We start from the raw sequence: 17,477 nt of genomic DNA, 5'->3' as shown, positions 1-17,477 counted from the left end.
TTCTATGGAGCTTGTACACAAGGGTAGAGATATTTCAGAAGTGGAAATAAAAGAATTGTGTTCCTGGTGCCATCTATGTGCTGAGTACCGGGAGCTGGCATGGTGTGGGAAAGAGAAGGAAAGAAAGAAGAATGGGTACAGGAAGACTCTGCTGGAGATTTCCAAGGAAGGGGTGGATGGGGCCCATTCTTTCTTTCATTAGTTTCATCATCAGACATTTATTGAGCACTGTGTGGCATTGTGAATGCAGTGATGTGTAAGGTGTGGTTCTTGTCTTTGATAAATTCACAGTCTCCTGATGGACACAGGCAGACTCTGAAGGAAGGCAAGTGCTTTCTTTCACAATACTGTGTACTAAATGTCATAAGATACCAACTGAAGAAACACCCAACTCTGCTGGAAATAGCTGGGAGAGTCAGGGAGGGTTTTGCGGAGGGCAACTCATGATGGAGTTGGCTCTTTTAAGTGACTTCAGATTTACCTGGCAGGATATTCCAGGACACAGGTTCGATTCCTGGGTTGGGAAGATCCCGTGGAGAAAGAAATGGCAACCTGTTCTAGTATTCTTTCTTGGAAATCCCATGGATAGACGAACCTGGCGGGCTACAGTCTATGAGGTCGCAGAGAGTCAGACATGACTGAGCACGCACACACATACACACGTATATTCCAGGATGAGGGAGCATGAAGGGAAGAAGGATATCAGTGAGTGTGCCACATTTACAGGGCAGCGGGCAAGGAAGCTGGAAAGTAGCTTGGGCTTGACCCCAGAAGCTATCACTTTCATATCAGATTCCAGAGAATTTGAATTTTATGTCGTGGCCAACAAGAAAATCAATACTTGCTTTTGTAAGGGAGTCAGATCAGCAATATTCATTCAATTCCATTAACTGCATTTATAGGGCACCTACTACAAGCAGAACATACACTGTACTGGGTATTCCTAGCCCTCAAGGGACCCCCAGTAAATCTGGGGAGGAGCAATAGAGACAGTGAGGAAAAGACCACAAACAACTAATTCAAGATTGTTGAGGAAGAAGCACAGAGGTTCTCGGAGGCAGAGATCCCCAGAACCCCACTCAGGCCCGATTTGGAGATTCCACCATTTCTCGTTTCTTTCCTTGGTAATTATCTCCAGGACTCTCCCTCTTTCCTCCAGGAAAATTGCGTTTATTAGCCCCAGAGGGAACTGTGGGGTTCAGATCGGACTGCCAGCAAATGGGGGACTCCCCAAAGCCACTCAGTACAAGTGGCCCAGGGCTATGACTCCAGGCTGTGACTCGAGGTGTTTAGTTTAGATAAAAGCTATAATTAGTTGCCACAAATGCCGGTGGATATGGGAGGGGGGATGGGAAGTCTTGAATGTGAGTAGTTGTTTCTGGGTTCCTTTATTTCTGGCTCTTCTGGTCTGGAGTCTGTGTTCAGCTAAATCCTTCAGTTTGCGTATGCAAAGTAACCCCCTAGGTAGGCCTGAATAGCATCCCCTCCTGGGAAACTCAATCAGGGTCTTCCTGGGACTTCCTCCTCCTTCCCCTTCCAATCCCAGCTTGTACACCATGCTACATCCACACCTTCTCATGTCTTCAAGCAGTACCAGGGGGCTGGCCAGTCCCCTTCAGATCATAACCCACGTCTCGGCCCCTCACACTCACCTGTGACCACAGGCAGTCAGGGGCAGGGGATTCAGACTCACTTCCTCAAATCTTTCCTGCCCGCATGCCCCCAGGGGACTGTCCCAAGAGAAGCCTGCGGGGCTGGCAGAGAAAGGCCAAGGCTGAGCCCAGACCTAGCTAGTGCAGTGCCCGACTTATAGAAAGATGGCTTGTCTTCCCTTTATGTGTTCACCCTCCTTTTCTTTTCTTTTTCTCTTCTTGCTCTCTTTCTGACTTGAGTTGCCTCAGGGCTGGTGGTTTCAAAACTAGCAGCTGCAAACTTATGAAGGAAAAAAAAAAAAAAAACCCAAACCACAAAAACCCGTCTTGTGAAAACCGTGTGTGCCAGTCTAAAAGCGGCAGGCCGTGCGGGAGGAGAACCTGCTCACGTGTTAGCCGCCAGGGTGTGGGGATCACGACTGGGTCTGCACTGAGGCAGGACTTGAAGCATGTCCCGGGCCCGGGGGAGTGGGGGACAAGGCAGGAGAGGCCTCTGAAGGAGGGCGGGCTCCACACCGGCTGGGAGCCCGTCAGGAATGACTGTCTGCCTCGGAGGAGCTGTTTGAAACAGCCTGGCTTCCCAGATACAAATCACACCAGCTGTCACCACCACATCACTGATATCTTCCTCCTGAAAACCCAAGGTCCAGCCTCTCTCCTGGGTCCACTCGGGAGCTGGGGAAGCACCTTTACCTGCATCCTGAGTCCTGAGTCCCCTCGCTCCCAGCTAACACCCACTCACACTCACCAGTGTGTTCACACCTTTTGGGACACTTTGATTAAGCAGAAAGGTACCTCCCCTAGCCCAGCCTCAAACTCTGACTCTGTTGCTAGTTTCAGCCTGCCACTCAAGGTAAGAAGTAGGAAGGACCTGACAGGAGATCCTCAGACGTTCTCAGAGGAAATTGAGTCCTGGTCTGGCCCAGGTTTGAAAAAAGAAGTCCTCAGAAGTTTCAGGCTGGACAGGAGAGCTCCTTGAGTGACCTTGACAGGCCTGGGCTACTTCTCCTGACCTCCTGCCCAAACTCCACATGACTATCCCCTTTGACCAGAGCCCAGAGGATGCTCAGGTCATTTGGCCAGATGGCTGGGAGATCTGTGGATGGCCAGGCAGGCCACTCATAGACCTGCAGACAGAGACCACAGAGGCCACCCCAAGAGGCCCACGTGGAGCACACCCACTGCCAGGGTGTGGGGAAGGACAACAGAGGGGAGACGACACAGCTCAATGCACAAGAGCCCAGGGGACTCCAGTTGTGAAAACAAGACAGAGGAATCTAGGGTAAGTGTGTCAGTATTCGAGGAGAAGCAAAGTTGGCGAAGTGATCAGCACTGGGTGGGGTTAATGACAGAAAGCTTCAAGGAGGAAGTAAGCTCTGAGTAGAGGTTGAAGGAGGGGAGGGACAACGGCTGGGCCAGAGGAGGGGGAAGAGGAAGTGTGTCCTGTGGGGGGAGGGCTGGCCTTTGGGAAGGGTGAACGTGCTCTCCTGCTGGTCCTGGGAGCCGGGCCACTTAGGGTTGGACCACTTGGGGTCCCACTTAGAGTTGATATCATTTAGGTGTGTGTGTGTGTATATATATATATATTTTTTTTTTTTTTAAGATTTGTTTTTTTGAGGTGGACCATTCTTGAAAGTCTGTTGCATTTGTTACAGTATTGCTTGTGTTTTACGTTTTGGTTTTTTGGCCACAAGTCATATGGGATCTTGGTTTCCCAGGTGGCCTAGTGGTGAAGAATCCACCTACCAGTGCAGGAGACTTAGGACATGTGGGTTCGATCCCTGGGCAGGCTATAGGGTCGCAAAGAGTCGGACGCAGCTGAGTGACTAAGCACGTATGCACATGTGAAATCTTAGCTCCCCAACCAGGGAGTGAACCTGCACCCCCCCTGTATTTGGAAGGCGAAGTCTGAGCCACTGGATCACCAGGGAAGTCCTATTTGGGTATATTAAGGAGGAAGAATAAGGTTTATAACAACTGACCTGCTGTGTAGCGTCAAAGATGTAGACTTGGGAAGAAGCACATTTTAGCATCAGACAGATCTGGGTTCACACCATAGCTCTGCCGCTGATAAGCTGGGGAACGTCCCAAGCTTCACCTTCCTGAACTATAAAATGAGGAAATTATTTCATAAGGCTATAAGGCATAATAGCCTTTCATAAGGCAACAATGAAATGAGATGAAATAACTTACACAAAGTGCTTGGTTCTGTACTTGGCAAAGAGCAGCTCCTAAATCGATAGTGGTCAGTAGTATATATTTTATAGCTTACAGTTTAGAAAGGCAGCCACCGAAAACTGCTTAAAGTCCCTAGAGTGTAAGGCTTTCAGATTCTTGATGTCACGTCTCAGCAGGTCAGGGCTGTGTCATCCTTTTACTGGGATGAAGTCAGCCAAGCTTTGAGTTCCGGGTCCACGGCAGTGGTCATGGACAGGGCTGACCCATCAGCTTCAAACATTGGCCTGCTGCAGCCAGAGGCCTCGAGGCATGGGTTCAAGTCTGTCTGATTGAGAAGCAGGCACACCCAGCCTCCTGCATGTGTGCTCAGATGCATCTGACTCTGCAACTCCATGGACTGTAGCCCACCAGGCTTCCCTGTCTATGGGATTTCCCAGGCAAGAATACTGGAGTGGGTGATCATTTCCTTCTCTAAGGGTCTTCCCGACTCAGGGATCAAACCCACATCTCCTGCGTCTCCAGCATTGGCAGGCAGATTCTTTACCCCTGAGCCACTTTGGAAGCCTTCCTAGCTGTTTAACAACCAGCTCTCTGATGTACGAAACCTGTTTCCCTGGTATAAACACTGCCACAGTGGCCAACTGCAAGCTGCCAGTGATACTGAACCTGAACCTGGGGCTGGGAAAAGGCATGCGAGGTGAGGTCTCTCCTTGTAACCCTGGACCAGCGTCTGCCTCCTCCCGCGGCTCCGTCCAGACGCGGGGAAGGACGCCCCGTCCTCCAGGCCAGCCTGGTTTTGCTTCTTGTTTGTTTGTTGAGGGTGAGCGTTAAAGGAAGAGAGCATCCCTGCCGTCTCCTCCATCCTCCCCTGGGTAGAAGTAAAGACTCCCTCCCAGGACCCACTTCCCCTTGGGCCACTTCCATCCTGACTAGCAAGTTCACTTTGCTCACAAGCCAAACAGGACAAAACAAGCCAAGGGCTCTCTCCAGGCGGCCTTCAGCTCTGCTTTAAGAAAGACCAGCAGGTGCAGCCCCCAGACCTACCACCCTCCTTCTGGGAGCTGCGGTCCTTCTGAGGTGGAGTGGCCACCCCAGGAGCAGATGAGGCTTCATGTCCTTTAGGAAGTGGCCGCAGCATCTGCCTTCTCCCTCTGAATTATCCAGCAGCATCCCCACAGGCTTACGGAGCTGCAGGAGATCTCAGGGATGGTGTGGGTGCCCACTCACTGACTGCCATGAGGGTCGGACGGGGGCGAGCCCCTCAGATGGGGCAGGTTTGCACCCCACGCTCCCTTTCTGGCCTGTGCTGATGTTCACACATTTTCCTCAACCATTTCTTCCTCATTCCTGTGGTCCCTGCGGGTGTGAACTCCGTCGGGCAAGCCTCGTCTTCTTTGTGTGTTCCCCACAGCCACCCAGCACAGCGCTAGGCAGACCGCTGGACTAGCTGATGAACAGATCTGCTCCTATTTGGAATGAAGGAACTGACAGGAGTGGTGGGAAAAGGAAAAAAAAAATCGGGGCAGCTTCCCTGGCAAATTCCATCTTTGGATTCCCTCCTTCAGTTACAAGAAATATTAATATCTTATTTCTACTCCCTGTTTACCCCAGTGGGTATCACCAACTTCACCTGAACATCATCAGCTGGGTCTGTACCACCTACACCATGCTGAGGGATACAGCATGCCATGTAAAACCAACCACAGTCAGTGAGCTCCCTAGCTGGGGAGTGGGCTGAGGGGAAAACCCACGACTCCCCAAACCTCTGTTCCAACCACCAGAGCCACGCCTTCTGCCTGCGGCGCTCTCGTTCCTCGAGGTGACCCACGCTGGGCTCCACGGTGATGCAGAGTTGCCGGTGTCCGTCTAGGTCTATAAGGAACTGGCTGGACTCCTGGGGAAATCCTAATGCACTAGAGATGGGCCGCGTTGGTGCTTCCTGCAGCGAGCACCTGCCTTCAGCTGGGCCTCTCGCTCTGTGACCCGGTGTGGATAAGGACACAAAGGGTGCCTGACCAGGCTCTGTCCAGAGGCCTTATTAGGCTCTGAGTTTAGAAGAAAAGAGGGAGGGGGAGGGATTAATAGAGTGACAGGAAGTGAGCTTATTATATTTATAAACAATAAGCCCATGTTCACATTTCAGGTGTCCTGATTCATCTCGCAGGTGGGAGGGAGGAACTGCTGGCAACCTTTCGCTCGGGGCTCCGGGTTTTGGAACAGGATTTCCTCTGCAAGTTGTCGAAGATCAGATAAAAGTCTTAATCTCAGGCACACACAGCCGCAGGCCTTGGGCCCTGCCACCGTGTGCTCGACTTTCAGTAATGAGACTGAACAATGGTTCGGGCCGCGGGACAATTACAGAGGTGGGAAGAGAAATGGGTGAGGCTGGAGGGATGCGGGGCTTCCCGTGGGAGATGCGGACCCGCTAAGCAGGAACACTGCTGCGGTCCAAGCAGGGTCTCTTTTACACCCTTGGCCTCCTTGTGCCAAAGAGAAAGGATACAAAAGAGACACTACTGCCTACTGCCTGTTTTTAAAGGATGGAAACGGGAGACAGTCACTTCTGCTTCTCAAGCTGGTTTCTTCTGAACTGGCTGGAGAGCACGCCCCAACATTAGCTGGGAGGGCTGGGATATGAGGACAGCTTGTAAACCATTCTCCAGAATGCTTGCATTCAAAGGATGCCCCCCGCTTTTTTTTTTTTTTTCCAAAATGCATCGTTAACTTCAACATCTTCTCAGAGAAGGCAGAATCAAGATGTTCAGGGGTCCCTTTATGGAGCGGCACGCTGCTCAGGAGCTCTCTGCTCTACTGACCTCTAAGCTATTCTCATCTTCCTACACAGAGTTAATTCGTGTTGGCCAAGCCAACTGAGTCAGTTTTAGAAATAAGGGGTCATAGCAACATTGATGATCTTGGAATCAGGGTCTGTACTCTACAGGATTCTTCCTGCTCAGAAGTCCCTCTTCTGAGTCTTATTCTCACCACCTCCATTCTGCGTGCTGTGTATGTCTTTGGTTGTGTGGGTACCGTGCTGAAAACTTCACCCATCCTCGCTCATCTAATCCTCACCACCTCATGATCCCCACCTTACAGATGAAAACCCAGGTCTCAGAAATGTCTCCTGACTTGCCCAAGCTCTGCCAGTGCCCACATTAGAGCAAAGTACTTCCATTCCCGCTCTGTGGAAACAGTATTTCAGTCGCTCCACTGTCCTAATGGGGCTTTCCTGGTGGCTCGGCAATCAAGAATTCGCCTGCCAGTGCTGGAGACATGGGTTCAGTCCCTGGGTTTGGAAGACCCCTGGAGGAGGAAACGGCAACCCACTCCAGTATTCTTGCCTGGAGAATCCCATGGACAGAGGAGCCTGGCAGGCTACAGCCCATGGGATGACAGAAGAGTCAGATACCACTTAGCGGCTAAACACGAGCGAGCGTGCACACACACACACATACATTGTCCTAATACTCATCCGGTGTTCATTCAGTGGAGAGAGGAGTGGTAGAGGGCAGACCACCACTACTAAAGCCATGGCCCGATTCAAGAATGTACTAGAAGGCTGATAAATAAGCTGGCCTTCCCAGGAAGCCACTTCCAAAGTGGTGAAGAAGGGCTCTTCTCAGAGGAGAGACCCAGGGTGAGAGGCCTTTCTCCTTCCCTTTGGCCACTCCCTTGCGAGGACAGGGGTGACCCCCTGAGTCTTGAGACCACTGCTGCCCTGTCGACTCTGCCTCTGATAGGGTTCGGGGGGACCAGACCAAGCCTGTGTAATGAATATACCACGAAGCGGGGCGGGTGGGGAGTCTGCTTAGTTATTTGCCAGGAGGATGCAGTGGGGAGTGAGGGGAAGTAAAGCCTAATTAGTGAGTTTCAATCTACGGAATCAATGATTTTCCCAGATGGGCTGTATTTAGAGGCTCCTGGAAATCCTGCATTTTTCCACCGCTGGTTCCCATCCTTTCCAAGCCTCAGCTGAATGGATCCGGAAATCCCTTGGGAAGGAAAATGCACGGGTCTGTTCACCTTGAAAAATGAAGAAACCAAAGAGGCAAAAGGTCCCTCTTCCTTCTCAGGTGGACTGATTAGTTTTACAAGCACCTGGGAGGCCCCGCGGAAAACGCAAATGCCAAGTCGTCTCCCGGTGAAAAAGCACATAATAATCTGTGCAAAACAGCACCTCTGGATAAACACAGTGTGGCTATATATATATATACCGTGGTCGTTTCCTGTTGCTCTGCAACTTGTACGGCGAAGGTGGGGTGAGGCTGCGGCCATAAGCCGCATGGTGACATGTACATTAGCTGTGCCCTCTGCTTCCGGTGCTGCTGATCGCCTGAGGGGGACCAGCCTGGCACTGCTCAGAGCGGCCCACAGGCAAGGAACCCCCGAGGTCTGACCTGGGGTGTCTGTTTGTGTCTGTGAGGTGCACTCCCATTCTCCCTGGGTACCGGCTGCCTCGCTGCAGAGAGACGTCAGCGCACAACGCACCAAAGAGCCAGCAGCCAGCATGCATGTCTTAACGGTCTGCTTGTGTAACTTCTGCACCACGGAACCAGAGGTCTGGGAAGAAAGGGTGGTAACAGATGAGCGGCCCTTGTTCTGTTAAAGGAGCAGCTTCAGTAAAAAACAACAACAACAAAAAAATCCTTAGTGAGTTGTATTAAAAATCATTTTGGTGAAACCCAAGGCTCACAGCCCATGTGCTAGAAACCCACAATGCCAGGAATAGCAACCATGATTGGACTCTCAGAGTGGCCTCTCATCTTAGGATTTCAAAATGCTTGAGTAGACATCTCACAGTGTAATTTTGGAGTTGCAGACTAGACTCCCACTTTACTAAGCAGTGAAATGTAGGCACCAAAAATGCAGAGATTGGCCCCACACCTAGAGCAAGTCAGGAGAAGAGACTGGAGTAAAATTCACCAGGACTCACTGTTTTCCATCTGCTAAGCCAGGGATCGCCACCCCATTCCCAGGTGCTGCCCCCCTTCTTGTGGGAGGTCCAGGATGGACCCTGGCATTTTTCAGAAGTGTCATTTTTTTAAGTTTGGCATTTTAAAAATTTTCAGGAAATTCTGTTGTGCAGACAGAATCACCATGGGTCTTAATCGCTTGGCCTGACATGTTCTACATGAATTGTTAAATTAGAATGCTGTAATTTACCGAGGCAGTAAGCAAATATTGAGTGCTTACTGTCTGCGGGCTGAGTCTTGGGTACAGAAGTGAACAGATTAGACCAATGATTCTGCTTTAAAGAGTTTTCTCTAGTGGAGGAGACACTAATCCCAGTTTTGAACAGATAAAGTTTAGTTTTGCACATGTATATCTGAATATGGTTTGTGTGATGATGACAGGGTGGAGAGAATAACTCAAGGCTGGATGTAACTTAGTCTGAGGGTTTAAAGCAAGACCTTCTGAAGATAGGATATTTACACGTAAATGACAAAGATGGAAAGAAGGACCGTGCATCACTAGTCTTTCAACACAAAACCAAAGCCAGTTATGATTCTAAGAAGCAACTAGTTACCAAAAAAAGAAAAAAATAGGGGGTGGGGTGGGTGGGTGGATTGCTGTCTTGAGCTTAAGAGCATTTGTCTTTATTGAGGGAATCATGGCTCCTCCTCCCAGTGGTGGAGGTGGTTTATGGCAGGACAAAAGGGGAAAAATGAAACACAGGGACATAGGGTCCACTGGTGACTCATGATGAAGGTTCTCTTAGGGCACTGATTGCTTCCAGAGTCAGTCTGGGGGATATTCACAGGTGTTTTATGCAAACAGGAGTCTGATCAAATTAGTGTGGGAAACACTGGCTTACGCACACATCCAGAGGCCCATGTCTCAGGACTTATCAGATAACTTTGCACATGCTGACATAGATCATGAATCTCTAAGGGGAGGAGAGGGCTGATACGGTCTGCTGTGTTTTCCAAAAATATCTCATGATGGCACAGTTTTTCCATGAGCACCTAACCAGGTTCTGAAATATGATTCTGCCTAAGACCCTCTTGGGGAGAATAACAGATGGTGAAACCGAGAATCTGGTTCTTGCCATCTAGAATGGTCTTGGCTAGCTTCCTTTTTAACCAACACCTCAAGAGATTTTGAGGCAGGAAATCCAGGAACCATACTTCAAGAAAAACTAATAGGACTAGAATTCCACGGAGCATCTCCATCTTTGCTTATTTCTGTGACTGGCCTACCTGGCTCTCCTGTGTTCCTTTAAACCTGATTCCTAAAAAAAAAAAAAAAAAAAAAAACCTGATTCCTGCTGAGTGGACACAACTAAGTTACTGGGCCAGGATAGACTTTTTACAAAATCATTTATTTATGTATTTGGCTGTGCTGAATCTTAGATGAGGCCTGTGGGATCTAGTTCCCCAACCAGGGATCAAACTCAGGCCCCCTGCATTGGGAGTGTGGGGTCTTAGTCACTGGACCACCAGGGAAGTCCCAGCATAGACTTTTTTGAAAGTAATAATAATAATAAGTAAAATGAGTCACAGACAGCAAATTCACCCTTGGTTTAGAATCTGCTCGGTGTCCCATGTGGGGTCACAAAGGCCACCTTGGTCATTTGGACTCAGGTTGGCAGGAGCATCATGTGTGGTATGAGATGCTGTGCGTCAAAAATTCCTGAAGCTGTGCAAATACTGGGTCCATCAAAAGTTTTTTTCGGCAGCATATACCCACCTGCCTTTGTCTGGTTAGCTCCATCTCTTTAGCTACCTCCCTTGCTTTCCAAGGAACACAGGTACTCAGAAAGACCCTTCTGGATGCATTCATATGCACAGAAGTTTGTGTCTTTTATTCTCTCCCTTCTATCCTGGCCACCAGAAGGAAACAGGCTGGAGAAATGGGCTCTTTGCAGAGGGTGTGGAATCCCCAGGCCCCTTCTATCTGGGTTACGTTCAACATCCAGAGGAGAGGGGGGGACCAAGCACGTGATCAGACAAGGCTTGCTGCTAAGAGGCAAGGTTCAGATTACTCACCTGGGCCCCAGTAACTCCCAAGCCCCACCCACCAGAGCTCCAAGTACTCCACGGCTGCAGACAGAAAACACGTTCGGTGTTACACTCCGAAAGCATTCCAAAGACCAATGTGCCAGTGATCTGAGTCATTTAAAAGAGAGCCTGGAGATGGGAAGAGGAGATGCAGAAAGAAACATGTGAGAAAAATCATGTTTTCCTGCACATTCAATAGCCCTGCCTTGTCCTTCTCAGAGCAAGCAGCCAAAAAAATTTAGAGAAAGCTGTATTGTGTGTGGTTTCTCAGGTTGGTGCAGTGGTAAAGAATCTGCCTGCCAATACAGGGGACTCAGGTTCGATCCCTGGGTTGGGAAGATCCCCTGGAGGAGAGAAGGGCATCCCACTCCAGTATTCTTGCCTGGAGAATCCTATGGACAGAGAAGGCTGGCAGGCTGCAGTCCATGGGGTCACAAAAAGTCAGACACGACTGAGCACACACGCACACATATAAAACTTTTGTGCGAGGCAGGTCTAAAGATGAGTTTTGTGTGAGAACACAGACACAGAACCAGGTTAAAAGTTGAGGATGGTAGTGACTGAAACCACAGTGAGAGAAGTACCTTTCCTTCAAGATGACTGCATACTGACGGTGCTTTGTCTTTCTGACCCACACATTCTGCATCTTGGTGTGTTTTGCTTGGTTTGCACTAATCCTTTGGCTGGTGGTCATTTGCTCTTGGTGGCCAGTTTCACTTCCTGGTTTTGCGAAAATGGCAGTGTGGCCTGTCGCTCGGGCACACTGTATCAGTGCAGGAAGTGTGCACTTTTAAAATGTCAAAGCCAGCAGCCCTCGGTCCGGTGCCTGCCATCAATCACCAATGGCTCTGGACCCCCAAGGAGCCCACTGCCAGTTAAAACGGTAGTGCGAAGACCAAGATCTTGCCTCAAGACTGCCTACCATCTAACCGAGGTGTGAGATCACAAGGGAGAGAAAGATGGGATCAACAGAAAAATGCACTCACTGCTACAGTGTTTTAGGGCAAAGCATGAGTCAGAGAAAGGGCTGCCCATGGGGAGGGCGGGGTGTCTGGGGTCCAGAACATGGGCTCACATTCTTTCACTGATGGGCTGTGTGACCAGAAATGCAGTCTGAGCCTTCCTGTACCTCCCTTTCTTCATCAACAAAATGGGAAGGGGGGTGATAATACTACCTACCTGTTGAATTTATTCTGGTGATTAAATAAGGTTATAGGTGTGGGAAGCTTCCCAGGTGGCTCAGTGGTAAAGAATCCACCTGCTAATGTAGGAGACACAGGTTGGATCCCTGGGTCAGGAGGATTCCCCTGGAGAAGGAAATGGCAACCCGCTCTAGTATTATTTCCTGGGAAATCCCATGGACAGAGGAGCCAGGTGGGCTACAGTCCATGGGTTCATAAAGAGTCAGACACAACTTAGGGACTAAACAACAACAAATAGGTGTGGGAAGGCTTCTAGTAAGATAAATGCCTTACACTATAAAATTGTCTAAAAGTTCAGTTATTATTATTGCTACAATAACAGCATGGAGGGGAATCAGTCTAGAACATGCATCATCAGCCATTTCTCCTAAAAAGCGAGAGAAGAGTAGAGACTTAACTGAATATAGGGATTAAACCAGCCCAGGACTCTGTTCCAGCCCCCTCACTCTTTGCTCAGAATTCCTGTATCATTACTGAAAGGTAATCATGGTTATCATTTGTACCAAAAGATTTAAGATGAACTTATCACATCTAAGATTTGAAGAAACCCAAAAAAAGCATGTGCTTCCTAAGATATCACTTGGTTTTAATTTTTATGGAGCTACCTTCAATTCAGGAGAATTTTGTGACTGTGCAGTTGGTGTGAATTCCATAGAGATCCATTTGATGATCAAAAAATGATCATAGTGATTATGAGTATTATTAGGTATCTAGATAAGAGAGGCAAATAAGGTGACCTTATGACATCTAAGTGATTGTCATTTTCTAGGTAGCTAGATGGGTTTCCCCGGTATCTCAGTGGTAAAGAACCCGCCTGGCAATGCAGGAGACACAGGCTTGACGCCTGGGTGGACAAGATCCCCTGGAAGAGGGCATGACAACCCACTCCAGTATTCTTGCCCAGAGAATCCCCATGGACAGAGGAGCCTGGTGGGGTACAGTCAATGGGATCACCAAGAGTCGGACATAACTGAAGTGACTTAGCACAGAGCACACAGGTAGCTAGATGAACCAGGAGACTGTATTTGGCTATGGTTGGAGAATTAATTGTGAAATGCTAATGAATGTCATAGGCCTTTCTGAGTCTTCTCCTCCCTTATATGCTACGTCCTGTTGGAAATTCATATGATTCCCACAAACAGAAAATAATATTGAGAATAATTTTTTAAAAATTTTCCTTTAAGGATCTCATGTGTGGTCTGAGAAATTGTTTAATCCCACTTTAAAGGGAGGACCTTGGAAAGAATAAGACAAAGGCCAGTTGAAAGAAGCAGCTAGAATTAGGGACTGGTTGATTCTGAAGATTCCTGATACTAAAACCTCCATTTGGTATCAAAGGCCAAATGTCAGTTCCTCACACATCTCCAAGGAGGCCATCTATCTGCTTACACATTGAGACTGCGACTTTCCTCCTTCAGTCCTTCACCCAACCCCACTAAACAGGAAATGCAAACCACTTGAGCTGAACAAGCAACCGCCCCCCTGGGCCCCACCCCCACCCCACCCAGCATAAGTACTTTGTTCTCTGCTTTCCATTCATTTTGATGAGCTGTGTACATTCATTTCATAGATGCAAGGCAATCAGTTAGAAGTTGATAGAAAAAAGAAGACCGGGTCATAATTCTTACCCTCAGATATCTTACCTTCAGGAAACTTCCAACCAAAGAGGTCCTGTGAATTGATAAGCTACAGCTTTTGATGGTAATATTAGCAGTTCTTTTTTTTTTTTTTTTTTATTAGCAGTTCTTGATACTTAGAAATTCTTAGGGCATGTACTTGTAGCGGGTGCATCACATTTAAAGTTCTGATCATTGACTTGATATCCTGAATTGGTTTGTCACTTGATCGACTTTGGAGAGGCAGGAACCTGGAGAGATTTCTTGAGACACATCCATTTCAGACACTCCCAAAACATGCCATGTACAGATAAAAATCTCCTCTGAAGCTCACTCATCTAAAACCAGAAGCCTATGGCTAATCGTCCACCAGTAAACTGTTTACTGACTTTCCGGGGCAAATGTTCAGCAAATACTTTATGATCAAAAGACAGCTAGAAAGAATTTTTTTTTTGTTTTGTTCTAGAAGAGATAGATGATTGCCTATGTGCATTCTTTCTTCTGTAATACTATTTGCATACATTAAATATTTATAGCTCAATTTTTAGTAGTTTTCCAAATGCATGGTAATTTGTGGGTATCTGAGTGTGTGCAGGTGTGTGTGGGGGGGAAGGTGAAAAAGACAAGGGCCTTTTGTCATTGGGGGTAGAACCTGACTCAGCACCCCAGACCAGTCCAGCCCAGTCTGAGTTCCAAAGGACGATACTAACCAGATGAATCCCTCTCCAAGCCCCAAACAAACATATTCTAAAGGATCCATCAGTGTATGTAAAAGAACATGGGCATCTGCGCTCTAGATGCACACTTAACTCATTAAATAGATGAGGATTTCTGAAAACCCTTAATGGAATTTGTTGAATCTAGCCAGTTTCTTAGTGATGATGGTATGGGCTCTCAGTGGGAGCAGGATATAGAGACAGAGGGAAGGAAAGAGCCTGGGGCCAGCATAGCGCTGTCCCCGCATCTCTAGAGGGAGGGGACCCTCTGATCACCTCCCAGCATTTTCCTCAGGTCTGTCTTAACTGGGGCTTCCCTGGTGTCTCAGTGGTAAAGAATCTGCCTGAAATGCAGGAGCCATAGGAGACGCAGGTTCAATTCCTGTGTCAGGAAGATCCCCTGAAGGAGGGCATAACAACCCACTCCAGTATTCTTGCCTGAAGAATCCCTTGGACAGAGGAGCCTGGTGGGCTACAGTCAGTGGGGTTGCAAAGAGTCAGATAAGACTGAAGCGACTTAAGCACACACGCACGTGTCTTAACTTGGAGCTGAAAATCCAGACTATGAAGCACAAAGTCAGGTATTCATGAGTGAGACTGGTAGGATAGACATAACCTGGCCGTATTTTGCATTTCTCCAGACTCCCACTACACTGGCTCACTGGTCTTCTGCACTGGGCTTCTCCAGGGTCAGTGAACTTAAACTTTACTCAGTCCTAAATGGGAATCTCATCCAGCACTCTGTCTCCAAACCATGAAGTCAACCATGAACAAGATCTTTCTTTTTTTACCCCTCTTTTCAGTTTGATTTTTAGTCAAATAGATAATACAAATACAGTATTGAAAAAAATTCAAATAGAGGTTAAAGGCATAGCCCCCTGACTCTGAGGTGAGACCACACCCAGTCTCACTTCCCATCCTAGAAGTGGCCATGGAGGGTTTATTGAGGGCCTAAGATACATCGTTGGAATGATGCATCACTTTTTCCCACAGGAAACTTTCTTTTTGGCTGAGTTCCGGTTACTTTTGCTGTGATGTGACTTGTGAGGCTTTTGTGGAGAGTTTACTTTCTATCCAAATGCAGATGGTCCATATTGTATGTCTAATACTGAAGCCTGGGCAGTCAGGTGCAGAACTGCTTAATTGAAGTTTGCGTGGAAATAACTTATTATCTTTATGGACGTAAATAGCCATCCGTAGTTCCTTAAGCGAAAGACTTCTATATCAGCACCCTAGAACTTGGGAGCTGGGAGGGGTGGCGGAGTTCTACCATCGTGCTTCCCATCTTAGTCCTAGTAAGTCATGTCAATATTTTACCCTAGTGTTGTCACTGTGGTGGTATAATTTTGTAAAAAAACTTTTTATTTTGTATTGCGGTATAGCCAATTAACAGTGTTGTGATCATTTCAGGTGAGCAGCAAAGGGACTCAGCCATACATATGCATGTATCCATTCTCCACCAAACCCCTCTCTCATCCAAGCTGCCACATAACATTGAGCAGAGTTCCCTGTGAAATAGAGTAGGTCCTTGTTGGTTATCCATTTCCAACGTAGCAGTGTGTCCATGTCCGCCCCAAGCTCCCTAACGATCCCTTTCCCCCATCCCCCCACCAGAAACCACAAGTCCGTTCTCTGAGTCTGTGAGTCTCTTTCTGTTTTATAAGTTCAACTGTATCACGTGGTTGTACAGTTTTTAAGAGAATGTGCTCATGAGGAAGCAAACATGCTCCATGCTACTCTCACTAGCCTCCCCCCTCCTGCATTAGGTACCATCTTGACCCACTCCTTCATTTTATGAAAGGGGTTGTGGAAAATCAGAGGAGCGGTCTTTGCCTAAGACCACCATAACTGATCACTGATAGAGCAGAGGCCAGAGTTCTGGGTCCCCTTTTCCAGAGTTCCTTCTACTCTCACCACATCTTCTATGTGGGCTTCTCACTAACATCTGATACTAAAAAATCAGCCCCTACCAATACATGGAAATCTAGGATGGCCAAGGCCCTACCTTTTTTGCATTACTCAAGTGCTGCAAAGCTCAGAGTTCTCCTTCACCCTGGTTCATCCACTGCTACCCAAGCTTTCCAAATCCTTCCAGATGCTGCGCCCAGGCTCAAGGCCATTCTAGTTTCTGAGCATCTTCTAGCCGCTGAGCCACTGCATGGGATGGAATGGACAGAACCCTGCTTGATAGCCAAAGAAAACCTGGGTTTTCCCCCTGCCACTACACCCCAAGTTGTATGGCATTGGACAAACCACACAGCCCAGCACAGGCTCACTTTACACACAAACTCTCTGCCCTGCCTTAGAGGGCTGTCAGGAGGGCCAGATAACACAGCGCCTGTAAAAGCCCTTTGGAAAAGAAAATGCTGCAGATAGATTGTCATTACTATCAACGTTTGACTCATCCTCTTATATCCAGGACTGAAAATATTTCTTCCATTGATGTCAGAACAAAACACGTTGAACAAAGCCAAGCCCCAGGGCTGCGTTTCTGCTCTGGAGTCCCCTGTGTTACAGTATCTATGTCGGGCTTTCCAGTGAGTAGACTGAAACCAAACCAAACAAAACAAAAAAGAAGAAGAAAAAGCAGCAGCAAATACTGCTGGGTTTTGCATTTTCCCTTCTGTTTTCTGATTAGCGTCTCTACGGCCTGTGAGCGCAGAGAGAACCTCAAAAGATTGTGTTCGCTGCGGATAAGCACCCAACCCGATGTTTATCAGCACTTATCTCTTGCAAACTCACTCTCTGGAGGCTTCAAAGCAGTGGGGAGATCTCTCAGCCTTGTTCTGAGGGAAGGCGAGCTCCTGCAGGGTTTGGGCTGCAGGTGTGGCTCCACAGCCCTAGCTCCATCCTTGGAACACGGCTTTCTTGTTCCTCCTAGTGCAGAAGAAGGAAGCAGGAGGTTTACCCAATGTTTGAGGATGGGTAATGGGGTAGAGGGAGCTGCATTAAAAAAAGGAATATTTTGAAACAAGCTCTGAAAGGCTGAAAAAGTAGGTAAAGCTGGGGAGGGGAAGGCAGGCTACCTCCACCTACAGACACTTGCCCCCCACCCCCCACAACTCCACCTCACCCCCACCCGCCCCAGCCCTTAATCTGCCAAACAACCCAT

At 48.1% G+C, this 17,477-nt stretch overlaps 1 protein-coding gene across 5 annotated transcripts in view; it reads left to right on the top strand.

Annotated features, from left to right (window-relative positions):
- Window positions 1-17,477, top strand: part of FLI1 (Fli-1 proto-oncogene, ETS transcription factor) — a 133,439-nt gene that overhangs the window by 38,886 nt on the left and 77,076 nt on the right. The window contains exon 1 of one of the 5 annotated variants that reach the window (XM_043873382.1): window positions 1,969-2,934. The exons of the other annotated variants lie outside the window; for them this stretch is intronic. Coding sequence (XP_043729317.1) covers window positions 2,755-2,934 — 180 coding nt within the window. The 5' untranslated portion in view covers window positions 1,969-2,754. Of the gene's footprint in view, window positions 1-1,968; window positions 2,935-17,477 lie in introns of those variants that run through there. 5 annotated transcript variants of the gene reach the window in all.

This window comes from Cervus elaphus, chromosome 2 (genome assembly GCF_910594005.1).
Source record: "Cervus elaphus chromosome 2, mCerEla1.1, whole genome shotgun sequence".
In the NCBI taxonomy this organism is placed as follows: domain Eukaryota; kingdom Metazoa; phylum Chordata; class Mammalia; order Artiodactyla; family Cervidae; genus Cervus; species Cervus elaphus.
The sequence above is the reverse complement of the archived record's forward strand: the minus strand, read 5'-3'. Positions and strand labels throughout refer to the sequence as shown.